Source organism: Eublepharis macularius, chromosome 17 (assembly GCF_028583425.1).
Source record: "Eublepharis macularius isolate TG4126 chromosome 17, MPM_Emac_v1.0, whole genome shotgun sequence".
NCBI classification, from domain to species: domain Eukaryota; kingdom Metazoa; phylum Chordata; class Lepidosauria; order Squamata; family Eublepharidae; genus Eublepharis; species Eublepharis macularius.
In genome coordinates, this window is record NC_072806.1 from 44,568,685 (window position 1) to 44,596,135 (window position 27,451).

The 27,451-nt window shown below is 46.0% G+C and overlaps 1 protein-coding gene and 1 non-coding gene across 2 annotated transcripts in view; one reads left to right on the top strand and one right to left on the bottom strand.

The window, feature by feature from the left end:
- The window catches only part of FAM13C (family with sequence similarity 13 member C), a 199,463-nt gene that overhangs the window by 64,707 nt on the left and 107,305 nt on the right, over window positions 1-27,451 (top strand). The window contains exon 4 of the mRNA XM_055001122.1: window positions 5,708-5,846. Within this exon, the coding sequence (XP_054857097.1) occupies window positions 5,708-5,846 (139 nt within the window). The remainder of the gene's footprint in view (window positions 1-5,707; window positions 5,847-27,451) is intronic.
- LOC129345116 (U5 spliceosomal RNA) lies at window positions 17,940-18,060 on the bottom strand. The gene has a single exon (XR_008598441.1). It is a non-coding gene; the product is annotated as a U5 spliceosomal RNA (small nuclear RNA).

Genomic DNA, 27,451 nt, shown 5'->3' on the forward strand with positions numbered 1-27,451 from the left:
GTCAACAGCCATTGGAATCATGCAACTTTACTCACCTGCTCTTTATCACTAGGAGTAAGAAGGAGAGGGAGTCAGAGCTTCACTGCACTCTTCTTGCTTCTTTTGCTTGGGAAAGAGTCCTTTGGACTTTTCATTGTCTCCCGTGTTTTGGCAACCGCTTAGAAATTAAGAATTTACGTTTCAATAAGGAAAAGAGACTTTGAGCTTATTACACTGAGAGACTATTCCGAGTAATACAGTCTAATACTTATGATACTGTATATATGCAAGAGGATTCTTATGTGTCTCTAGACTGACCGGTTTCATTTATTAGTGTATGACTTGAAGGATAAACTGGTATCTTTGTACTGAAGAGTCTGTACTTGTGTGATATATTGTTGAAGTAGAATTTCTTTCATTGTTTGTTTAAGTTGGTGTGGTTCCTGAGAGTAGTATAGTCAGTAGGTTGTTCAGGGTCCCTGGGAATGCCTCTGAATTTCTTATCATTTATCAGGAAGACATTAGAGCAGATTTTAAAGGGATTGATCTGTAAGCATCTGAAGGACCACTTAGTGATCCGGGAAGTCAACATGGTTTTGTCCCCAACAGATCTTGACAGAAAAACCTGGTTTCCTTCTTTGATCGAGTGACGAGCTCACTGGATTGTGGAAACTCTGTTAACATGATTTACCTGGATTTCAGCAACGCTTTTGATAAGGTTCCCCATGACATTCTAATGGGTAAACTAGCAAACTGCAAACTGGACAATAGGACAGTTTGGTGGATAGCGAACTGGTTAGAGGACCACACCCAAAGAGTGGTAGTCAAGGGCGTTTCATCAGATTGGAGGGAGGTGTCCAGTGGGGTGCCACAGGGCTCAGTTTTGGGGCTGGTACTTTTCAATATTTTTATTAATGATCTGGATGAAGGGTTAAATGGGCTATTCATTAAATTTGCTGATGATACCAAATTGGGAGGAGTGGCAAACACCCATGAAGATAGAATTAAAATTCAACAAGACCTGAATACGCTGGAGAAGTGGGCAGCTGTGAATAGGATGCAATTCAACAAAGACAAGTGCACAGTATTACATCTGGGCCACAAAAATGGGAAGCACAAATACTAGATGGGGGATACACTTCTGGGCAGTAGCATATGTGAAAGAGATCTTGGGGTAAGAGTGGACTGTAAACTAAATATGAGCAGTCAGTGTGATGCGGTGGCAAAAAAGGCCAATTCAATCCTGGGTTGTATCAAAGGGGCCATAGCGTCGAAATCGCAGGAGGTCATAGCCCCTCTCTATACTGCCTTGGTCAGGCTGCACCTGGAGTATTGTGTACATTTCTGGAGGCCTCAATACAAAAAGAATGTGGACAAAATTGAGAGGGTGCAGAAGAGAGTGACAAGAATGATCAGGGGTCTGGAGACTGAGCCCTACGAGGAAAGGCTGAGGGCCTTGGGAATGTTTAGTTTGGTGAAGAAGAGATTGAGGGGGGACATGATTGCTCTCTTTAAATATTTGAAAGGCTGTCATTTGGAGGAGGGCAAGGAGATGTTCCAGTTGGCATCAGAGGACAGCAACAGTTTTAAATTACATGCACAACGGTACCAGTTGGATATTAGGAAAAAAATTTTCACGGTCAGAGTAGTTCAAAGGTGGAATCAGCTGCCTAGGGAGGTGGTGAGCTCCCCTTCGCTGGCAGTTTTCAAGAAGAGGCTGGATGAATATTTGCAATATGATTGGTTTGTAACATTTTGTAAATATTTTGATACACTTTTGCACTTTATAAAATTGTTAATTTTACAAAAAACTATTTTGTTTATTGTAGGGCTTTTTGCCTTGTTTACTTCCCCTGGGAATAGTTTGTTGGTTTTCCAGTCTGTAATTCCAGGGAGAGCCCTCTCAGTTTCTGGAGTTTTCAAGAAAAGGCTGGATGAATATTTGTCAGGGTGATGCTTCAGGCTCATCCTGCATTGGGCAGGTGGTTGGACTAGAAGGTCTGCATGGCCCCTCCCAGCTCGGTGTGGTTCTGTGATTCTGAAAAGCATGCACATGCTCACAGACAATACGGCAACTCTCTCTCTCTGCACAGACAACTGTGATCTGGGAATGGGCCATCACTAAGAGAGTGGCCCTAAATGCCATTCACGTTGCTGGAGAGAACAATACCATGGAAGGTGTTCTCAGAAAGTGGTCCACAGCCAACATGAATGGTCCATAAGGAACAAGTCCTGTACAGTACTGTAATGATGGCAACCACCGTCTGTAGCCTAGACTTTCTGGTCTCAAGTGGGCATAGGGGTTGTGTTTCAGATCCCGTGAACTGGTGCATGTTTCTGTGTCTTTCTCCCTACTCCACTCATTACATGTGTGCTGGGGAAGGTCAGAGTTCATAGCACTCATTGCATTTTAGTAACCTTTTTTTGGCTATGCCATATATGGTTCTTCCCCCCCCCCCCCATGTCCATGGCAAAAGGCTGGTATTTTCAGCTCCCATGTTCACCAGATCATTGAAGCTCAGTCCAGTACCGCAATGTTTCTAGATTCAAGCTTGCTGTTTGGCATCTCAACCCTCTAAACTTTTCTGAGTAAGTCACTCAAGTCATTTTGAATGCTCATAAAGCCTTCTACTTGAGCTTCATGGGCACATAAATGGGAACATTTCTCAACATGGGTTTTGCTGTGGGGTTACTGCCCTTTCTTCTGTCCTTTACCCATCATATTTAATTATTTGCTGGCCATAAGGTCCACTGGCCTATCTTTCACCTCTATCAAGGTCCACTTGGCTGTGATCTTTTCCTATGCTATCTCCAAGAATTTTCTCAAGGAACTTCTCGATTTTGGCAACCAACCATTTGATGCTGCAACGTTTGATGCTGCAACTCTTTGAACCGATGAGGGATTGTCCATTGTAACTTTTGCCTTACAAAACCTGCTTCCTGGTTGCTATAACATCTGCCAGATGATAGGATCTCTGGCTGCTCTCAGAGCGGCCTCCCCCTTCACTCTGCTTTTTCCTCAGAGGGTTGTATTACAGCTGAGTGTTGACTTTCTAAAGTGGTCTCCAAGTTCCATCTTTCTCAGCCTTTCTCATTACTGGTGGGTTTTTTCCCTGTCCTGCAACAGAGACTGAAAGGACACTTCACATGTTAGATGTTCATAGAGCTTTATTGTTTTATTTAGATTGAAACAGAGCATTTTGTCAAACCCCATCGTTTATTATTCTGGAGCCCAGAAAGCCTTTCAAGCCTCCTCTGACTTAGTTATGATGGATTGTGTCAGTGTTATCTGCATGCTGCAGTTCAGTGTCCTGTCCTGAAGGCCCATTCCACCAGGGCCCTTTGTCTGTCCTGAAGGCCCATTCCACCAGGGCCCTTTGTCTGTCCTGAAGGCCCATTCCACCAGGGCCCTTTGTCTGTTCTGAAGGCCCATTCCACCAGGGCCCTTTGTCTGTCCTGAAGGCCCATTCCACCAGGGCCCTTTGTCTGTCCTGAAGGCCCATTCCACCAGGGCCCAGGCATCTTCAGAGGCTTTCCTCAAGGGGGTCCCTTTGTCTGACATTGGTGCAGATGCCACATGATCCTCCTCAGATACTTTTGCCCAGCGCTATTCTATGGACGTCAGGATCATCAGTAGGATGAGCTGTGTTGCATTTGTTGTTCAGCTGGAGACTCCCTCCCACCTCCTGGGTGAGTAGCTTGCTATACTCTTATGTGGGACTGTACAGAAGAAAGATGATGAAAACATCTGTAATGGTTGTTCATCAAATGTCTTCTGTACAGGCACACATTCTCTCCCTCCTGCTCAGCTGTGAGCTCCCTTTCCCTAATTCTTCTGGGGCTTATGGCAGCTCAGGAGAGGTGAAGGAAAGGGGTGCTGCTCCCTCACAGCACATGACTGTTTGGGTGGGAAAACACACCCTGCCATGAGGGAGGGGGATCCCCTTGGAGCCTTTATAAACTAGAAAGTTCTCTCCATGGACAGCCTGCACAATCCCAGTGTCTGCTTAGGCAGAAAGCCTCAATGAACAATGGTACAGGTATCTGCAACCCTGTTTTCTTGGATAAGTTCAGTAGACCAGTATTTCCCAACCTGTGAGTTGCAAAGCTTCTGAAAGTAGGTTGCACACCCTCCATCCATAATGATGGCTCCAGCCCTTTGCACCCTCCTCTTTCTCTCCTCTTCTTTTTTTTCTAGCTTCTCACATTCTTACCTCCCTTTGTAACAATAATGAGGGGGAGAGGAAAGTGCCTGGCAAATAGTAACTAATTAGATGGAAGAAAGGAGGGATGCTGGAGCCTTTCAGAGCACAGGAAAGTGAGAGGAGGAGAGACTAAAATGTGTTCAAGCATAAGCTCTGTATTGGTGCTGCTCCTTCAGCAGCCCCAACCTCTTGCCCAGCACCCTACAGTGCTTCATTGCTCTCTGCCTACTGTGGGAGATGTACCTCACTGAGCCACTTGCCACCCATCACTTTGCCAACATCTGCCATCTTTCCACATCTCCTCATCCTGGTGCCTCACCTCCCACTCAGCATCTTCTCAGCCTTTTGGGCCAGCCCTGGATGGGTCACTATATGAAGTAAACTTGGACTTGTAGTTACCATATTTAAAAGATTAGGAACCACTGCAGTAGACCTTATATAATGACTTTTATACAGACTCCTGTTTTAAAGTCAACATAATAGAAAGGCCAGGTTGCCTAATCTATGAACATTTCATCTTGTTCTATGGTAGTCCCTGATCAAACAGATTTTGCAACATTTGGGTCCAGTAGCACCTTAAAGACCAACCAGATTTCCAGGCTTTGAGCTTTTGAGAGTCAGCTCCCGAAAGCTCACATCCTGGAAATCTAGTTGGTCTTTAAGGTGCTACTGTACCTAAATCTTGCTCTTCTATTGCAGACCAACACAACTACCCAACTGAAACTATTTGCAACTTTTGAAGACCATCACCTGACAGAAAAAAGGAATGCTTGTACCACAAGTAGCAATGCCCCCGTTGTACTACCTCGCATCTGTATAACTTTTCAGTCCTCCCTTCTCCCAACTGGGAGCATTGTAATGCTTCTCATGGTGGACTGCACCCTGTTTTGACTAGGGACTACTAACAGACTTCTCAACTCAATTACATTCCCCAGAGTTTTGAGAAATTCTCCTGGTATCAGGAGGAATCATGACAGCCTGGTATAAAACTGTTACAGGTTTGTAGTTTAGCTGAAGTGAGATTCAGGGTCAACCACACATGGTTTTGCAAAGACCCTTGATTGGATCCCTGAACATATGATTAAGCAGCAAAAAGTAGCGACAGGTCTCTCTGCCCTGCCCCCCCCCCCAGCATGGATTGAGACATAGTGCTGGGGAATGGAAGTTAACTTTGTCCTCCACCCAGTGCCATTTCTCCAGTAAGGAATGGTTACCTAAGTTCCATTAAACCGGGGAGAGAAAAAGACATTTAGAAATGATGAGCTGTGTCTTTTCCCTCTTGTGGTTTAAAGCAGCCTGGAAAGGCCATATCTGACTGGGGCAAAAGGTGTGTGTGTGGGGGGGGGGGGGGAGTTACTCCACTGCCTCTTTTTGCAATTTAGTTATATGTTTGGATTCAATCACCAGTGTCACTTCTGGTCTGTAATTCAGTTTTGACTGGAATTATCCTGCCACAATTTGCAGTGGGTAGTGTGTGAAATGATTTCAGACAGTGGTTATATGCAGGCTTTCTACATTTCCAGGCCAAGAAGTTCTTCTCGAGGTAACTGCAACAACTGCAAAGAGCCACAGACAATAGTACAACTTACAAAGCACCTGCAAAGTCTTAAGAGGAAAATCAGGAAATACGAAGAAAAGTTTGAGCAGGAAAAGAATTATCGGGTAAGAATCCAAGTAGGCTAGTTAACTGCGTTCAAAGAAAACACTTCTTTTACTTTGTGTATTAGAAAAAGGGGGGGCTGATCATGAGGGAAGAGGCAGCATTTGGTATAGTGGGTTGGAAGTGGTGTAAGTCTGGTGTAATACTTCTGTCTCTCTATCTGGTCCACTTTTGTTCTGTCCTTTCTCCCACGGTGCTGGAAGTGGGTCAGTCCTGACTAGTGGGAAGTAGCTCCTCCTCTCTCTTGCAGGGTCAGTCGAATCAATCCCCTAGGGAGGGGCTCTTCCCTGGTGTGCCAGTTTATTCCGGCCCTACTCAGGCAGGGGGTCAAATCGTTTTGCTCTGCAAGAGTGATGATTCCAGACAACCTTAAACAACAAAAGCCAGGAGAATAGATAAGATCAAGCTTGCAGGGTAAAGTAAGGTCTTGTCCCCCTCCCCCCCAATGATCAGGGGAGGTGAGCAGCAGAGCCAACATTTTCCTAGCCTTTAGGACCCAGCTTCTGCAAAAAAACCCAGTGCGTGGCAGCACACAGACAACAGTGGCGAAATAGCATGGCGCGCGGCTAATGCGCTGGGGGGAAAGGAGCACTCAGTGCAAATGGTGAGTGGAAAAGAAAACACTGCAGCTACACAGGCTGCAAAACTCCCTCAGAGCACGTCAGAAGTGGTGGCATCAGGGAGTCAGCGTAAGCCCTTTGAACCCTGGTAAGTGATCTCACGGAGGCACTGGGGGAAGGAGAAGGTTTACCTATGAGTAGTGGACAAATCCTTGAGAGTTCCTAACCCGAATGGCCAACACATGAGACTTAAATAGCTCTTTGTGTTCTTTTCTCCATCCCCCCTCCCTTTAGGCGGGAAACGCAGTCAGGCAGGAATGATGTCCAAGGAAGGTTTGGAAGGGCCCAGTACAGCTGAGGGACTCATCGGCGGCCTAGACTTATCTAGCTTTCCTGCTTCCACTCATTCCTTACAAGGCACCAGCGGGCAGGGCCAGGAGAATAGCAAGTTAGACTTCTCTGGCCAAGATGCAAAAGCAAATTTGCTGGCATGTGTCAAAATAGAGCTTAAACAGGAGTTCAAGGAGGTCATGGATAAATTCAAAGGGCAGAACGCACCTAATAAGGGGAACCAAAATCCAGGCCCTAGTAAGAGAGCTAGGTCACACCACTCTGCTGCTTCCCCAAAGACTAAAAGGAGGAAAAGGTTGGATAGCTGGATAAAGGGGGACTCGAGCCTCTCAGAGGAATCCCAGTCAGAACCAGAGCTTTCAGAACTGCGCTCAGAGAGTGAGGAAGGGGAATTTTCTGATGAACAAGAAGAAACAATAGGCCCCATACAAACGAGGCTTTTTCCACAGAAGGTGTACTCTAGATTACTCCCTAAAGTCCTAAGAGCCTTAGATATTGCTCAGACAACTACTGGGAAAGAAGACCCAGACCCAGCCTTCCCTCAAGGCTTAGAGAGAGCGCTCCCAAAAATGGGGAACACACAAACAGAAGTTCTACTACCAGAAATTTTTCACAGTATCTTTTATTATATTATTATTATTATTATTATTATATTTCAATTTATAAACCGCCCATCCTCAGGGCCTCTGGGCGGTGAACAAATTAAAATCAATAAAAACAAAAAAACAACAATTCTAAAATCAACATACAGTAAACAATAATGAAATAAATTAACCAGATACATTAAGGTGCAATGGTGGGGAGAGGCCCAAAGGTGGGAGGCCAACATGGCACCGCCCCCTTCAACCACCAAACGCCTGGTAGAACAGCTCTGTCTTACAGGCCCAGCGGAACGATAATATGTCCGCTGGGCCTGGGTCTCCATTGACAGAGCATTCCACCAGGCTGGGGCCAGGACTGAAAAGGCCCTGGCCCTGGTTGAAGCGAGGCAGGCTTCCTTAGGGCTGGAGACCACCAGTAAACATTTATCCACTGATCGAAGCGGTCTCCGGGGAACATACAGGGAGAGGCAGTCCCAAAGGCAGAATGGAAAAATTCATCCAAGCCAAAGGCATACCAATCAGTGTTTAATAAGTTTTACTCTTTAGCACCAGAGGCGACAAAGAAGATGAAACTGCTAGTAGTTGATGACCCCGTCATGGGTCTAGCTACCACATCAGTTCTGCCTGTGGACGCAGAAGGAATGCCCAGGGACCCATCTCATAAAAAGGTAGAAGAGGCACTATGAAGAAACTTCAAGGCTTTGGCGGCATCCCTTAGGGCCTCAGCAACTGGGTCACTATTTGCTGGAGTAGTGTTCACTTGGACCTCAGACCTAGCTGCGGCAGGCAGAGAAGTACCCAAGGAGATCAAGAACAAAGTTAAGAAAATAGCGTTGGCAGCGGCCTTTGCAGCAGATACCACACTTGATTCATTCCAAATGTCGTCGAGAGCGATGGGATTCAATGTCACAGCAAGACAAAATACATGGCTGAGAAATTGGGATGTAGATCCCCCGGCACGGAACAAAGTGGCAGCAATACCTTTTGCTGGAGCCAAACTTTTTGGAGAAGCCCTAGACAAATATCTGGTGGAGGAAGCTGAGAAAAAGAAAGTCCTTCCCTCTAAGAGAAGGGAAACAAAGACAAAGGACAGACACTCCTTAGGTGACTTCAAATGCCCCATCAGACAGAGTAACACTAGATGCTATATGAGTCAATGACAACTGAGACCCAGAAAAGACAATAGGCCATTTGCCTTTCGCAAATCCGGTCAACAAACAAAAAGACAAAAGAAAACACATCAGGCATGACTATCACCAACGGGCAGTCATACAAATCAGAGGATGGTTGCAAGAATTCACTAGTCAGTGGCAACGAACAATCACGGACAAATGAGTTTTGGATACGTTACCCAGGGGCTATTCCTTGGAGTTCCAACCGAAGCCTCATTTGCATCCCAAGGAACCCACTGAAACAAAAGTGCAGCAAGATAAAAAAGGCTATTCTACACCTTCTAATAATAAAAGCAATAGAACCAGTACTGACACCTTACAAGAACCAGGGAGTCTACTCAGTATTCTGACAAGGATGTCAGAGCGATCTTGGACCTGAGGTGGCTGACAGTACATCAAGTCGCGCAAGTTCAAGAGGGAGACCATGAGATCTACCACAGGGGCCATACAGTGGGGAGACTTCCTAGCCTCCATATATCTCTCAAAGACCTATCTTCACATACCCATCAGGGAGACACACAGAAAATACCTATGCTTCACATACAATGGAGAACACTATCAGTACAAGGCCCTACCCTTTGGGCTAAAGTCATTGCCAAGAGCATTCACAAAGGTATTAGTGACTCTGATAGCATTCCTCAGTCTACGACGAAAAGTCCTGTTCCCATATCTCGACAATATCCTCATCAAAATCTCATCCCCAACTGCTGGTATGGAGGCGGTAAGATGGACCGTAGAATGCCTAGAGAGTCAGATTCGTGATCAACAGGGAGAAGAGCAACCTTACACCGACAAAGAGGATTCTTCATCTGGGGGTGATAATAGACACAATCAGAGACAAAGCTTTCGTATCGAAGGAGAGGTAACAGAAGATTATATCTATAATATGATCTGTTCAAGAAGAGAAAACAGTGGTGGTGATGCAATTGGTGAAGCTACAAGGAGTGATGGTATCCTGTCAGGACACTCTACTATGGTCCAGATTTCACACCCATCCACTGCAGAGTTTTCCGCGACCGTATCAGAAGGTTATATCCCACAAAGGGCAAAAAAGGGTACAGACACCAGAGTCGCTAAGCAGGGAGCTGAACTGGTGGACAGAACCAAACAAGTTCAATGAAAGTGCATCTCTCAGAGAGCCAAAAAGGATAGTGATGACAACAGACGTGATTCTGACAGGATGGGGAGTGCACTCAAAGGGCGCAATGGCTCAAGGTGCATGGTCAGGAGAAGAAAAAGAAAACAACATAAACCTGTTAGAATTAAGGTCCATCGAGAAGGGATTATGGAAACTACAAGAAGTGCTGACAGGTCACCATGTCCTGGTACAAAGAGACAACATGACAGACAAGGAGGGAACAGATACAGAAAACAGAGGCAAAAGAGATAATGCTCTGGGCAGAGACGAATATAAAATTAATAAGAGCAATACATGTGGCAGGTATACAGAACACAATAGCAGACTGGCTGAGCAGGAACTTAGTGGACAAAGCAGAATGGAAACTAAACAAACAAGTGTTCAGATAGGTATGCCAGAACGATCAAAACAAACAAGTACCAAGATTCTTTTCCAGACAGAAGGAACAAGGAGTGATTGGAACAGATGTGCTAAACGAAGATTGGCCTCAGTCTCTTCTGTACGTCTTTCCCCCTATAAAAATTCTGGACAGGGCGATACAAAAAACAACACAACAACAAGTAGAGGTAATAATGATTGCCCAATTCTGGCCAAGAAGATCATGGTTCCAGGAACTAAAGCGGCTCTTGAAAGTAGAATCCTGGAGACTGCCACGTCGAAAAGATCTTCTGACAGAAGAGAGGACGCCACATCCAGATCCAACTTCTCTAAACCTAACAGCCTGGATGTTGAGTGCAAGCAACTGACAGAATTAGGATATACGGAAAAAGTAATTACAACAATGCTAGCCTCCAGGAAAGGACAAACGAGTTATAATAAGACGTGGCAAGCATTCCACAACTGGTGTAAGGAAAGGGCAAGCGACCCTTTACCAGGGTCAATAAAACAGATTTTACTGTTCCTTCAGGACAGACTGGATAAAGGCCTCAGCACCAACACCCTGAAAAGACAAACAGCAGCCATTTCAGTGATACGGGGATCAAAGAAAGGAACATCACTAAACAAACATCCTCACATCAAAAGATTCTTGAGGGGATCTATGCTACTAACAACCACCACCCCACCGCCCCACAAGTTTACAGATTCCTGACATGGAATCTCAATGTATTACTAACAGCTCTCACGAGGGAACCTTTCAAACCCATGGTAATAGGTCCACTCAAAGAGTGGACTCAAAGAGTTAACACTTAAAACCATTTTTTGGGGGGTAAGAATTACCTCGGCAAGGAGGGTATCCGAGATACGAGCTGTCTGTAAACAGAATTATGCATTTTTCATAATGACAAGGTAGCATTCAGACCAGATCCAACATTCATTCCTAAGGAAAACTCCATATTTCATAGGGGAGAGGACATTGTTCTTCCTTCATTCTGTAGCAACCCAAAACATGAAAAGGAAAGGGAATGGCACAGATTAGACGTGAGGAGGGCATTAAGATACTATACAGAAAGGACTAGGTAGGTAGGTAAGGTTTAATTGTATATGGCCAAAGGCCGTCACAATACAGAGTTAAGAACAGTAAAAATAGGAATTTATCATACAAGCATAAAATACAGTTGTTGAAATTACAAAAATAAAATACAATTAAAATAGAACCTTAATAAATCCAATTGAACAGACCATTATTAAAATGCAGTACAATTATAAGCATCTGAAATGAGACCAGATAGTTATGGGAAAAGTTAATTTTCTGAAGAAACAATCTTGGCCCTAATCTTTTTTTGCAGCTAAGGCAAACAAGGATACTCTGCTAGTGACAAATGAATCAGTATCAGATAACAAAATAACTAGTTTGTCAATATCAGAGGTAAAGTTGCGCCCCACTAACAAATTAGCAAGAAATTTAGCTCTAGCCTCTGCATACATAGGACAAAATAAAATGTAGTGTAGGAGATCCTCAGGAACTGAGGCACCACATATACAGAGACGAAGAGCTATTGGGGTTTGAAGATATCTTCCTGTAAGTAAAGCTGTTGGCATTGTTTGAAAGCGCAGGGAGGTAAATGATTTTCTGAGATTTTGAGATGTGATGTTCACTAAATAAGGAGATCTAACGTGGTCTCTTTTGATCAGTTTAAACCAGGGAGAGGATCTGGATTGTAAGACTGTCCAAAAGAGCATCACATCTGTAGACCCAATTTCGTAAGTTGGAGCCATTATTTAAAGCCCCCAGCAAATCATCTGGGATGGAATAATGAACAAGAATGTTATTGTAGCAGGCTGCCCAGGGTGAGTCACTGTGTGTCATCAGCTGAAAGCACTGCTTGCTGAAAGTGTTGGTAATAACAGTATTGCCCTTGCTCCAAAATTTAAGTATGACCAAATGAACACGATCTCTAACTGAAGGCAGACCAAGTTCTGCCCTCATCAGGGCTGCAGGGGTCCCCCCGGGTAGTGCAAGCAATCGCCTAATGAAAAGATTTTGAATTGATTCCAGACGGGTTATGATATGCTCTTTCCAACCCCAGACCTCTAGAAGGTGGGGGGTTGCCTTGCACAAATACAGTTTTATTGCTGGGTCTACAAGAGATCCACCCCTGGTATAGTAAAAGCTCAGAATTGCCCCTATAATTTTTAAAGTGGAGGATTTGACAATATCCAGATGTATATTCCAATTTAGGGTCTCGCTAAAGGTCACTCCCAAGTACTTATAGGAGCTGCACTGTTCAATGGGAATTCCATGAAAATGCCATGAATACTCCAGGTGGTCCTTCTGGGTCGCCTTCTAAACACCATGACCTTGGTCTTGTCATAATTTATTTTGAGGGCTTCCTCTTTGCAGTATTCACCTAATTGGTGCAGTAACCTTTTTAATCCAGTTTGGGTAAGGGAAAGCAGGACCATGTCATCAGCATATAAAAGGATCGAAATTTTCTGATGACCAAATGAGGGAGCAACAAACTCGGGACCTGATAACCTGTGCACTATGCCGTTTATATACAGGTTAAAAAGCATGGGAGCAAGGACGCATCCCTGCTTAACCCCTCTAAGAATTGGAATTTTATCTGTTAAAGAGCCTGAAATACCCACCTTGATTTTGACAAAGATGTCTGAGTGTAATTCCTGAAGAAGAAACAGCAAGCGTTTATCTATATTTGTGCTAGCTAGCTTCTTCCAGAGATAGTTTCTGTCTATAGAATCTACAAATGCTACAAAAAGGGCTTTAGTGGGGCCATTTATGCCTGATAGGGCTAATTGATAAAGATTTTTACAGTGCTCAACTATACTTTGGCCCTTTCTGAAGCCAGCCTGATTGGGGTGGATTACATGATTAGAAGTTTCCCGATCCTCCAATTTATGCAGAAGATATTTTCTATAAAGTTTTGCTGTAATATTCAACAACCTTATGGGACGGTAGTTCTTTGGATCTGCTTTGTCGCCTTTTATAGAAAGGACTAAGTCAATACGTAAAGTGGAGAATATGTTTATTTCATTTAGGAAATGCTCACTTGGGGAAAATGTATCAACAGCCACTCTGAGCAGATGGATTATGTGATCATGATAGAAATGAAAGAAAGGGCAGACAATTAGTTTTTACTTGTTATACACGAGGGGAAAAGATGTATGAGTGCCACTGATTTATCCAGCATGTAAGAATGGAATTATGTGTGGAAACTTTTAATGCACTTGAAGGAAAGCAGGCTCAGACAAAACCAGATTGTTACAGGGATATTAGTCTTACCTAGTATGTATGCATGTAAAAATAAAGATCAGGGAAGATACTGTTGGTGGAGAAGAGTTCTCTTATTCTTCAGATCTATCTATGGCCTTTTTCGCACTTATGGTTTAAACCACCATTTATGAGCATTGGCCGCAGTAGCAAGGGCTTTGGGTGGCACCTCCACATTCCACACTGTCCAAGGCAGTTTTGATTTGGCATCTTTTTTTTTTCATTTTAGACCGACTTTGAAGCCTCGGTGCAGTTTTAGGCTTTCAGGGCTTTTCATTTCACGTCACACTTTTTTCATAACTTTGAGGAGGTGTAGTAACGTTGCAGTGTTGGAACCCATCCCCCCATTTGCTGATTGTGTTGTCCCCTGCCAATGGAGAGGCAACTGGGGCAGAGTTGTGGGGAAAAACATGTACTTTTCATGCTTATTCCACTCTCATTTACTTTTTTAAAGGCAAGCCAGGAAAGGGTTAAAATGCTGCTGCTTCATCCCCTCTCAGCAGCTTCCCTGCTGCTTTGTTTCCAAAGGGCTGTGCAAAACGCTTGTTTTTTGTTCTCTTTGGCAAAGCCTGAAACATGCCTGGGAGGGAGGGAAAAGCAGCCATTTAATCCTTTTCTGGCTTTTAAAGCCAGTAGGAATGTGTAGTAATGTTACAGTGTTATGTTACAACATTACAATCCATTCTTGCCTTTGAAAAAATAAAATCTGTGCATACCCCAAGGGAGGAAGGGAAAAGCAGCCATTTAACCCTTTTCTGGTTTTTAAAGCCAGCAGGCAATAAGCAGCAAGATTAGGAATCATTCCTTGCTTTTTTAAAAAAAGAGAGAGAGAATATGTGCATACCCGGGAGGAAGGAAGCCAATGGAGAAGCAGCCTTATGACCCTTACCTCGCTTTACTGGTAAAAATGGCAGAAAAGGAGTTCAGAGAGCTGATGAGGGTGGAAGTGGTTAATTCCATGCAGAACAATCAGCTCCTGGGGAAAAGGAGAGGGGGGAAGAGGAGCAGAAGGGGAGTTGCACTCACATTAATCAGGCCAGAAGCGACTCAATAGTGGCTTCAAAATAACATCACAGTATGTCTGCAGGGGAGGAAATCAGGGATACCATGGACAAACATCAGTACTTGTCCAGTGACTACCTTGCAAGTGTGAAACTCCTACAACCATGGAAAGTAGAACAGATACTGAAATGCTTTAAAGTCCCAGTGCAAAAAGGACCTATGTCTATGTTAGCAATCCTCAACATGATACCAAGGGTGCCCTGGTGCACGATAAATTTGTTTCCTGGTACCCATTCGCTGCTTGGATCTTGGGGATAAAAGCCAAACCTTTTCTTTGGAAACTGAAACCAAATATCTTTCTCATTCAAAGAGCCAGCACTGTCCTTCCTATATGACCTTGGTACAGGACGTGCTTCAGAATATCCAAAGAAGTATCACTGTTGCCTCTTTCATAGGAAGATGCTTAGCTTAGAACTGCATAATGCTGTGATTGCCCCCACTTCTATGGTAGTTAATTTGTGGTGATACCAGGTACCCTCTGTCAAAATTCCAGAAGAAACCATAGGGAACCCCTGCTGTAGGGGTGTGCACCCCCAAAAGATTCAGATTTCCTGCTTCTGGTTTACCCGAAGTGGGAATAAAATTTGGGAAAACCCATTTCAGTTATTTAAACCACTTCAGGATTATTACAGAAGATTCAGCCATTGTTTCCACAGGGAAACGCTGCTCCCAGGGGCATTTCCTTCCCGAATAATCCCAAACCCACAGGGGACCCTCTCCCAATGCTCCTCTCATTACCACCCAAGTTTCAGAAAGATTGAGCTTCTGGGGGGGCCATTGTGGTTCTGTCACTCGTACCCGGGGTGGAAAACTGAGAACAGGAAGTGGTGGTTGGTTCCCTGCTGTAATCTCTCCCGAGCCTGGGAGCCTGCCTGGCCTTGAGAAGTCCGTGAATCTCACAGCCTGTTTTCCTGCTTTCAGAGTTCAAGGACTGCCAGGGGGAAGGTTGGGGATTAGAAGCAACCATGGGGAACCTTTATCTGCTTTAGGCTTGTCTGTAGCCACCAGTCCTAGCAAGGATGGCGTAAGTGCATGAAACTGGCATCTTATCAATAAAGAACTTTAACTCCTAAAGTGAAGTCTTTTGAGAGTTGCCGGGCATCCTTACACAGTCAAGCCCAGGTGCATTTTCCTTGCAAAATGCCACCCCCAGCCACCTAGGAACCCCCCCTCCCATTTTCTCCTTAGAGAACAATGGAGATTGGCAGTGGATGGGGGGGGGCATAACATGGTCCCCCGAAGTCCAATCTTTCTGAAACCTGGATAGTAGGTCCCCTGCAAATGTGGTGCATTTTGCTTGCAAAATGCCACCCCCAGCCACTTAGAAAACCCCACTAGTGGAGGAAGCACTGTTTTCTCTTGGCGTTCCTTAGGAACGGCAAGGGAAAGACTGCTTCCACACTTCCTGAAGCTTAACAAAACGATCCAAAGCGCTTAGGTAAGTTTTGCTTCAGCAATCCTGAATCGCTTCAAGAATACTGAGGCTGATTAAGGGATGCCAAAACATTCTGAATCGGTCCTGATCTGGGTTAAAAACCCGGATCCATAACCCAAACCACACATCCCTACCCTGCTCTATATGAGTAACAGACATACCTGCCCTTTTGGTGTCCATTCAGAAGATTTCACAAGGAACACAATTGACTTGTAATTAATTTCACACCAACTCTTGCATTTGCATCTATTAGATGCTTATCCTGCTCTTCCTTCCAAGGTGCTCAGGGCAGCGCATGTGACTCTTTCATCTTTCTTTTATGTATCTTATGAGTAACTGCCAGTTTCTGGAAATGCCTTAGAAATGTTAGGCCTGCACCAAGGGCAGAGTTTCCTACAGGAGAAAGTAACCTTTGAAAAATTATGGGAGTATCTGGAACTCATTCCTTGGATTCTTTGAACAAGAGCCTGCTGTGTCCTTTTTTCTTCCATATGCAACAAATTGGCTGACTTCTTCCCATTCTCTTCCTCCTCCTCCTCCTCCTCGCCTGCTATTCTGACTTTTAAAAATAAATGTTTGCCTGTTTATATGATGGCTCAAATGCATGTGACTCTTTGCAAACAGCACTATTTAAAAACAAAAAAGGTGGATTATAGCGATTCTGATTGAAACTGTAGGGTGATGGGGGAAGGGTGAGTATACCTTCCACTGGGTTCTGTCTTGTTAAAAAAATCTGATCCAAAGAACCTAAAATGGCTCCAGGGATCCTCTATTTCCCCCATTGTGGTAAGCATACAGTTACTGAAATGGGTATCTGTGAGTTTATCCCAATGGGGAAAAATTTATCTGGCTACTGCAGATTAATGCCAAAGTAGATCTCATCAGTAACAAGAGCTGTACAGGCAACAACCACAGTCGCAAAGTCGAGAGCCAGTGTGGCATATTGTGGGGTCAGACCAGGATCTGGGGGACCAGGTTCACATCTCCATTCTGCCGCGGGAACATGCTGGCTGACTGTGGGGTTCTGCTCCCCGTATGAGATGGTCCATGATATGCAGCTCCTGTCAAGGCACCTCACTGTAAGGTTCTGAAGTGGGCTGCACTACGCAGCCTCCCTCCGTGTCCCCAAAGGATGTTCACGGCCACCACAGGCTCTCGCCTTAGATCTCTGTTTGACTTGTTGTACAGGAAGGTGTTTTTATATTTGGTAGAATAACAGAATAGTCAGTATGTGGAGGGGGTTGTGAGGGAAAAGGGGATCCTGATACAACAGACATTTTTCATAAACAGAATTATGGTTTATTTATAAGTAAATGTGTTCATAGTTGTTTCTTCTGTGCAGCCCCACACTGCACTGGACAGGCCATCCGTGGAGAGGGATTTCTTAACTCTAGAGAAGTGTAAGGAGGTGCCCCCCCCCACACTGTGTGGAACATAAGAGCATGTATATTGAGACATGCCCCCATTTCCATCAGTTCTTCTTTTGCTGCCTTTGAGAAAGGTTCTTTTAGCTCACTTTACTCTGTTGCCAGTCACTGACTTTCACCCGTGATTTCTCTGTCGTCTCCTCACTGACAGGTAGATGATGTTGCAGAGATCTCGGTATAAAATTGCTCATAATGCAGCATGAAAATAACAGATGAGCACAACTTATGCCTCCTCTGCCTGGGTGAGTCGCATAACATCTCGAGTTGCCATCACTGCCAAAGGTTCACCCCAAAAACTACGGCCGATAGATCTTTGTGCTTAAAGGCCATTTTGTGGAGGGAAGTCCTTTGGTTCTTTGACAAACCAGCAGCAAAATCATCTGCTGTGCTCGAGTCTGTGCCTCAGCCTGATCTATCTACTGCAGCATGGAGGGCCCATACGCCTTATTGTTCTAGACTCCTGTCCCTGGTCCCATTGGTCCCAGCATCAGAGCTCCAACCCGAGGCCTCAGTTTCAACAGCTACTTTGTTCTGACCCCTGACACTCAATGGCATCAATCATGGGAACCAGCCCACTCTGAACACTCCAAGCACTGGCGCAAAAAAGCAGGAATAACGTCCAAGCATCGTAAGAAGCCTTGCTTCTTGCACAAACCTTGACATGTTCACTCTTCGGTTACAAAGGTTGCCTTTGTTCCAACTACTATTGGTTCCAGCTACTATTAATGAAGAGACCTCTCCACAGAAATCCCTAGTAAAAGGTGAAAGATTTATGCGATCTGAAGAGAAACCAGAGTATGCTCTAGGGCCTGGCCGGATTTGCTATCATTCCACCAGGCCTGTAAGACAGAGCTGTTCTGCCAGACGTATGGTTGACGCCCTTGGCCTCCCTTCCAGCCACCTAGAGATAGAGATAGCTGTGCCCCTACAAAGGGTATCTACCACCTAGCCTTTGCCATATATCCTTGGAGGTAGTTGGGTGGTGGTTGCTGGAGAAATCTGCTGCTGTATTGTTTGTTTTTAAATATTTATTGTGTTTTACTGGTTTTTAAAGGTACATGTATTTTATATTATTGTATACATTGTAATCTGTCCTGAGCCTGCTGATGGGGGGCGGGGGGGCGGAATATAAATCAAATCAAATCAATCAATCAATCAAATCAATAGTTTTAGCCGAGCTTCCACCTACCCCACTGTTGCACGCTGTTTGGTTGTCTGATGCAACTGTTTGGTTCTGACACAACCATTTCCATGGCCTTCCTTTGTGATGCCTTCCCGGTGCATTTTACTCATTGGCAGGATCTGTTTAAATGGCCCCAACCTCAGGCATTGGTTCCAACTTGGGTTCCCAGCCCTGCCCCTCGCCACTCCCACGGGTTCCAGGGCCCTCCGTTTCAACAGGTTCCATACAGCATCTGCCATCTTCTGTGATTTTGAGGAGGGGGAAGCTCTCTCCCACTCCACCGTTACCTCTGAATTGGCATCCCACCCCTCTCCTGAAGAATAATAGAACCATAGGGTTGGAAGAGACCTCTAGGGTCATCTAGTCCTACCCCTTGCACAATGCAGGAAATTCTCACACACACACACACACACACACACCTGAGAGATTGTGGGGGGCACAGCATCATCTCTCTCCCCCAATGATTACTGCCTGTGACAGACGTCCTGGGTCCTCGAACTGGATGTCTCCTAATTCATACCAAATCCAAAAAGTAAGTTGTTGCAGGCCCTTTACTCTAATTCTCCTGCTTCTGTTGCCTTTCCTGCTGTAGAGGACCTGCCAGACATTGCCCATGAAATATGGGGAAAACTGACTTCCATTCCTCCCACATCATGAAAGATTGAAAATTATTACAAACTAAAACATCAGGACTGTCCCTCTCTTTTCACTCATCCATGTCCATCCTCCCTTGTTGCTGTACCGTCATCATTCTCAGTTTGCCCCAGCTGATAAAGAGGGAAGGAAGCTCAATGCTGTGTACTCCTCAGCAACATTAAACTTCAGTATTGCTAACAATAAGGCCATAATGGGGTCTTACAACCTCTTTTTGTGAAAAAGACTCTCTTCCTACATCCAGAATTTACTCGTCAAACACCACACACCAGTTAAGGTCCCGCAGGGAAAAGCCCTCCATCTTGCCAAACAGCAGATTGCTGCAGGTAAGCATACAACAGACTGCTCCACTAGGCTGATGGCTTCAGTCATAGTCATGCATTGCCATGCATGACTTCGATCAACGGTACTCCCTCTTGATAAGCGCAACAAGATTGAAGATTTTCAATTTGAGAGCACTTCTCTGTTCTCAGAGAAAACAAGAGAGTCCTTATCACAAATGAGGAAAAAAATCATCAGACGGCAAGGTCCCTTGGGGGTAATCACTTCCCCTCAGTAACAGCCTTCCAGTCACCAACTATACCACAGTCACTCAACTACCAGTGATACCACCCACAAAGATCTTATACCACAGAGTAGAAAGAAGAAATTGAAGCCCAAGTCAAGATCCCTTCACCCACAATCCCCTAAGTGTTCTTCGCAAGGACAAAAATCTTTATTCTGACTAACTAACACAAAGTCAGAACTGAGGGTGTCTTTTCTGGACAGACTGCTCCTATTTGTTCCCTTCTGGGAGTCTGTTACAGATGATACTTGGGTTCATTGTTGGTCTTCTGTCCATTCCCACATGGGACTGCGCTTGCACAGATCTACCAGCCAGAGGATTTCTTAGCTAAAATTTCCAGTAGAAGGTGCTTGATGCCTCCTAGAGTGCAGGTGCGGCTTTTTTCCTGCCTAAACAGCCTATACTTGGAAGGCGTGGCACCCTTTCCCCTCAATTCCTCTTCTGCCGCCTCCGTGAGAGGTTCAATAGCTTGGAGATCTGTTGTGAGTTTTTCGTGCCTTTTCTTCTCTCTGTGTTTGTGCTTCCTGGAAGAGAAGGGTGAAAGTATGACTGATACGGCCCTGTTTAAACGTTGCTCTAAATGCAACTAGAAAATGGCTAAAACTAATGGGCATTCTCTCTGCCTCATTTATTTGGGCGAAGCCCACAATGCCCAAGCATGTAAGATCTGCAGAGTCTTTACCCCCAAAGTGCAAGCAGATCAGTCTTCCGCTTAAAAGTGGCCCTCTGGAAAAAAGCTATGGCAGTGCTGGGCCTGGGGCCTAAGTTGGCTGATGCAAACCAGGCCGAAGGTACCAAGGGCTACCTGGATCTGACCTCGATCCTGGTGCCCCAGTCAGAACTGACCCCACCAGAGACCCAAGCTCCCTCCAGGATGCGTTCAGATACATCACCTGCTCGGATTCGACACTCGAAATTGAGGGAGTCGTCCAGGCCTGCAGAATCGAGAGGGTTGTCTAGGCCTATGGAATCAACACCCACACTGGCACAGGTCCAGCCCTTGGAACCGGCATCTGAAGCAGTTCCTTTGGAACCACCTAAAAAGAAACGGGCAAAGACTAAGCACCTGACTGGGAAGGAACTGAGCAGGACCTGACCGAGAAAAGAGGGCATCTCGGAAATAGAGGTTTTGGATCTCCCGAGGACTCCTTCACCGAAGTCCTGATCCTCCTCAGTGACATCCTTTACGGAGGAGGGAGAAATTAGGCGGGAGCAGTCATCTAAAAGGAGCAGACACTACCGGTACTCTGAGTGGTTCTACTCCCGTGGTCGCTCTCCAAGGTACTTCTCGGACAGGGACATTGGTGAGCCCTTCCAAGCTGACTCTGTATTCTCACAGATGTCTTATTCGGATTTTGGGAGGAGACCCCATTATATGCCAGAATTGGCAATGTCTTTCCAACTCCGGGACCTGGAACCTGACCCTTATGAGAGGGAAGTTAGCTCGAGTGGGCCATCAGATCCTTCCGTGGACAAAGCCTTGGGTGAGATGGGTGAAGCCTCTCCTACCAATGACTTTCGTTACTACTCTGAACTGCTTCAGAGGATGGCTAAAGCCTTGGAAATTGAAATTACATCACTGGAGACCAAGCCTAAGGACAAGATCCTTCAGTACTTATACTCAGGATTTACATCTGTCACCTTCTCTGTTATTGAGGGGTTTGCCAACCTTATGAACTCTCTCTGTGAGAAGCCAGCCTCTAAACCATCTACTACCAAGAAGACAGAGATGCTGTACAGGATCAGGGATGACTCCTGCCCTTTCCTTTCTATGCATCCTCCCCCCTCCTCCTTAGTGATGGAGGAAATGCAATCACGTCAGCACCAAAGCTCATACTCCATGCCTTCCGACAAGGAGGGGAGAAAGTTGGATGCCATTGGGAGAAAAATATACGCATCCGTGGCCCTGAGCATAAAGGTCGCCATCTATTCGACGATGATGGGTGCCTATCAAATATTCCTCTGGGGAATGGCGGCTGCCTTTCATGAGAAGCTTCCCAGTGAGCAGAAACCTTTGGCTAAGGTTATCAGGGAGGAGGCATTATGCTCGGCGAGACACCAGATAAATGCAGGGAGGAGCATGATTGACGCGGCAACTAGAGCCCTGACATTGGCAGTTGTCCTGTGGAGGCACATCTGGTTGTGGTCAAGAGCCTTACCAATTGAAACGAGGAACAAGGTTGGAAGACCTCCTATTAGAGGGAAAATCCCTTTTCTCAGAGAAGATGGATGATTACCTCTCTCAAAAGAGAAAAGACAGACTCACAGCCAAGTCCTATGAGTCCTCCCATCGACTAAGCAGGGAGCTGGGAAGCCCCCATATAGGTAACAGCACTACTATCAGGGCAGACAATACCGCTACTATCCCTACCACTCCTATGTGTATCCTCAGAGTCACCTCTTTCAGGTGGGTCAAGGGTGCCCTCCTAAGAGAAAGCACAGCTACTGGTCTAGGTTGGGGGCACAGTCACAGCCCACGAAGAATCAACAGCAGAATGTTCAGAAGCAATTCTGACTAGGCCAGGACTCTGGGCCAATGTTTGTGGACCGGCCCTGTAATTATTTTTCTGAGTGGTGTCTTGTCACTACTGATGTTTGGGTTCTTGACGTTGTTAAATGTGGTTATAAAATTGAGTTCTCTTACTTACCGTGTTTGGATTTTCCTGGTAGAATTAATCACGATCCGTGGCCCGAGTTGCTATTCGGGTTGAAGGCTCTCTTAGACAAGGGAGTGGTACAATTGGTGCCCCCTGGACAGGATCGTTGGGGCTCCTACTCGAACTTCTTCCTAGTGGAGAAGAAAGATGGCAGTTTTAGACCCATATTAGATCTCAGGGACCTGAATAAGTCAATCGAAGTACAGAAATTCAGAATGACCTCCCTTAACATGGTAATGACGCTTTTGCCCCCGGGTTCCTAGTTCGCAGTGATCAACTTGAAAGATGCCTATTTCCATATAGCCATCCATCCCTCCCATAGGAGGTACCTCAGGTTTACTTGTGGGGATGATGTCTACCAGTACCAAGCGCTTCCCTTCAGGCTCTCCCTGGCCCCAAGGATTTTCACTAAATGCATTGCAGTAGTGGTGGCCCATCTGAGGACTTTGGGGTGTTTGACTTATCCGTACCTGGATAACTGGCTGATTTCGGCCACGTCAGAAAGGGACCTGGTTAGACAGGTGGAGTTAACGTTGGACACCTGCTCCAAATTGGGCCTTGTAGTTAACCACAAGAAATCCAGAGTGCAACTGTCATATATGCCTGTCTACATATCTGCCATGAGTATTCTCTGTGCTTTGTATTATATGTTGAACCTCTGAGAGTATGGGAAGTGGCATTTTGGGGCCTGTCTAGCTGAGAGTGCTTATCTCACAGTTGCCTGCTGCGAGGTCTACTTTTTTTCACAGCCACTTGAGAATATGTCCTTGAGTGCTGGCGTCTCCTTGGAACCAAAAATAACTTCATCTCTCCTACAGTTCTTCCCACTTCCTGTCTCAAACCCCCTTCCTCCCCCCTCTGGCTCCTTTGTGCCAGAAGCATATCCTAAAGGCAGGAACTTTCCCTATAACTAACCCCTCCAACCTTATACACGTCACTTCTGCCAATGACCCTTGTCTGTGTATGCTGATACTGATGGATCTCTAATGAAGTAACTTTATCTCATACATTGGAGTGTGTGCAGTGGAGTACTATGGGGATCTAACTGCCAGAACGTGACAGCAACTCTCCAAACGGGTTCAGTTCATAGGTGCTGTCCTGGATGCCTCTTTCGGTAAAGTCTTTTTCCCTGTTGAGAGGGCAGTGAAAATTAAAGGGATGATTAGGACGCTTTTTAAAAATAGGTTTCAGTCGGCTAGATAGATTCAAACTTTGCTGGGCCTTATGGCATCTACCACAGTGGTGACACCACTAGCACAACTGCATATGAGGTAGGCTCAGCTGTGGTTTATTTCTGTCTGCCATGCCTCAAAACACAGCCAGTGGAAGAAATTTAGCAATCCTAGGCCAGTCCTTAGAAGCCTGGAATGGTGGTTGAGGGATGACAATTTGCTACATGGGGTACCCTTTCGGTCTACCGGCACGGAAGTAACCGTTACTGTGGATGCATCTACAGCTGGCTGGGGCACGCGCTGCAAAGGGCTTACTGCTTATGGCAAGTGAGCGGAATCTGAACTCTCCTTACATATCAACATCCTTGAGTTGAGGGCAATACGTTTTGCCTTAATGTCCTTTTCAGATATGGTAGAAAACAAAAACGGGCAAATTCTGACAGACAACAGCACCACTATGTTCTATGTGAACAAGCAAGGGGGAATGACTTCCCGCCATTTGTGTCTAAAAGCAATAAGGTTGTGGGAGAGGGATCATAGGATCATAGAATCATAGAGTTCGAAGGGGCCATACAGACCATCTAGTCCAACCCCCTGCCCAGTGCAGGATCAGCCTAAAGCATCTCTGACAAGTATTCATCCAGCCTCTTCTTGAAAACTGTCAGTGAAGGGGAGCTCACCACCTCCCTAGGCAGCTGATTCCACTTTTGAACTACTCTGACTGTGAAAAAGTTCTTCCTAATATCCAGCTGGTACCTTTGTCCATGTAATTTAAGTCCATTGTTTCGGGTCCTACCCTCTGCTGCCAACTGGAACAGCTCCCTGCCCTCCTCCAAATGACAGCCTTTCAAATACTTAAAGAGAGCAATCATGTCCCCCCTCAACCTCCTCTTCTCCAAACTAAACATTCCCAAGGCCCTCAGCCTTTCCTTGTAGGGCTCAGTCTCCAGACCCCTGATCATCCTCGTTACTCTCCTCTGCACCCTCTCGATTTTGTCCACATCCTTTTTGAAGTGAGGCCTCCAGAACTGCACACAATACTCCAGGTGCGGCCTGACCAAGGCAGTATAGAGAGGGGCTATGACCTCCTGTGATTTCGATGCTATGGCCCCTTTGATACAACCCAAGATTGAATTAGCCTTTTTTGCCACCACATCACACTGACTGCTCATATTTAGTTTACAGTCCACTCTTACCCCAAGATCTCTTTCACATATACTACTGCCCAGAAGTGTATCCCCCATCCAGTATTTGTGCTTCCCATTTTTGTGGCCCAGATGTAATACTGTGCACTTGTCTTTGTTGAATTGCATCCTATTCACAGCTGCCCACTTCTCCAGCGTATTCAGGTCTTGTTGAATTTTAATTCTATCTTCTTGGGTGTTTGCTACTCCTCCCAATTTAGTATTATCAGCAAATTTAATGAGCAGCCCTTCCACTCCTTCATCCAGATCATTGATAAAAATATTGAAAAGTACCGGGCCCAAGTACTGCAGCACCCCACTGGACACCTCCCTCCAATCTGATGAAACGCCGTTGACCACCACTCTTTGAGTGCGGTCCTCTAACCAGTTCCCTATCCACCGAACTGTCCTATAGTCTAGTCCACAGTCTTCCAGTTTGCCCATCAGAATGTCATGGGGGACCTTATCAAAAGCTTTACTGAAATCCAGATAAATCACGTCAACAGAGTTCCCCCGATCCAGTAAGCTGGTCACTTGATCAAAGAAGGAAACCAGGTTGGTCTGGCAAGATCTGTTAGGGACAAAACCATGCTGACTTCCCCGGATCACTGAGTGGTCCTTCGGATGCTTACAGATTGATCCCTTTAAAATCTGTTCTAATATCTTCCCATCAACAGAAGTCAGACTGACTGGCCTTTATTTTCCCGGGACATCCCTTTCTTAAAGATTGGGATAACATTTGCTCTTCTCCAATCTTGTGGCACATCCCCAGTCTTCCAGGAGGCCTTGAAGATGATGGACAGGGGTTCTGCAAGTTCTCTGGAAAGTTCTTTCAGCACTCTTGGGTGTACCCCATCTGACCCAGAGGATTTGTATTCATCCAGTGCAGGCAGATACCTCTCCACAACCTCTCTGTCAATGTCAACTAGCCACTCGGTGTCCTGCCACATTTTCTACTATCTCTAGATGTGCCTGAGTTCTTCAGGGAGAAAACAGAGGCAAAGAAGTCATTAAGCCTGTCTGCTTTTTCTCTGTCCTGCATCAGAGTTTCTCCATCTACTCCCAACAGCGGTCCAATTGCCTCTTTTACCTTGTGTTTGCTTCTCACGTATCTCCCTTAGCCTAGAATACAGTGTGCACATTCAAGCAGTCCATGTCCCAGGTATAGAAAACACTGTCGTGGACAGGTTAAGCAGAATAGGGTCTGACACCCACAAGTGGTCTATCAGATACCACTACATATGACTGATGTTCTCAGAGTGGGGCACACCAGATGTAGACCTCTTTGCCACCAGGGCATACAAAAAAGCCCCCATTTTGCTTCAGAGCTCTAACCCAGGGAGACAGGACTGTGGCCCAATATACCACTGAATTCCAGCTACTGGCTCAGGACTTGGACTGGAACGAAGCAGCCTTAGTTGACCAGTACCTGGAAGGACTGTCTGACGCAGTATTGGATGAAGTGGTTCGATCTGAACGACCAGGAGGGCTGCAAGCACTCATTCTCCTATGCCTCCGTATTGATGGACGACTGGAGAGCCGGCGGCAAGCACGTGCGCTACGCCAGCCACCCCCGCCCCAGACCTCACCTGAGAGGACAGCGGAACCCACACCGTTGAACATGCCTTCTACCCACCTGCCTCCAGAGGAAAAGGTGAGGCGTCATGCCCACAACCTCTGCTGGTACTGTGGTGGGGTGGGCCATTTTGCCGATGGGTGCCCTGCCAAAAGAAGGACCCGAGCTATAGTCCAGGAGCAGACTCCCACTAAACAACTTGTGGGAACGGCCAATGCCTCCAGTGTTCCTCCTGAACCCTTCCTGGTGCCAGTAAAGCTGTGCCTGCCTGATGGTCGATGGCTATTTGTGTACGCCATGATAGACTCAGGGGCATCCCGCTGCTTCATGGACACCAAGTTTGCCGCACAGCACCGAATTCCCTTGCGGGCAAAAAAGACCCCCACCGTAGTTGAGGCCATTGATGGGCGGCCGCTACGTTCTGGACCCGTGGTCAAGGAGACCCAGGACCTCCTCTTGCAGATCCAGCAGCACAGTGAACGGCTCTGCTTTGATGTGGTAGGCATTCCTCAGTTCCCGCTGGTCTTGGGACTTTCCTGGCTTTGCCGCCATGACCCAGTTATCCGGTGGGGCCAGTTGGACCTCTGCTTCCGGGACCCATGCCCACACGAAAATCAATGCCCAGGTCCCATTGCAGCCGCTGTACAGGAGGCCTCTGTGATGCCAGAGGAATACGCAGAGTTTGAAGATGTGTTTGAGGAAAAGGGAGCAGACCAACTTCCCCCTCATCGGCCGTATGATTGTGCCATAGACTTGATTCCTGGAGTCCCTCTGCCAGTGGGACGCCTGTACTCGTTATCAGAGCCTGAGTTGGCTGCACTCGGGACTTTCTCACCACCAATCTGTGGCGAGGGTTCATCCGGCCCTCTACCTCGCCCACCTCTGCCCCAGTCCTCTTAGTCAAAAAGAAAAGTGGAGAACTCCGGCTGTGCAATGATTACCGGGCCCTGAACAAGATCACCGTTCGCGACCGGTACCCACTGCCTCTGATCTCCGACCTCTTGGAGCAAGTCAAGGGAGCCCAGATCTACACCAAGCTGGATCTTCGGGGAGCCTACAACCTGGTGCGTGTCCGAGAAGGAGATGAATGGAAGACCGCCTTCAGTACCAGATATGGACAATACGAGTACCGGGTAATGCCCTTTGGCCTGACTAACGCGCCAGCTGTGTTCCAGAGACTGATGAACGACATCTTTCGA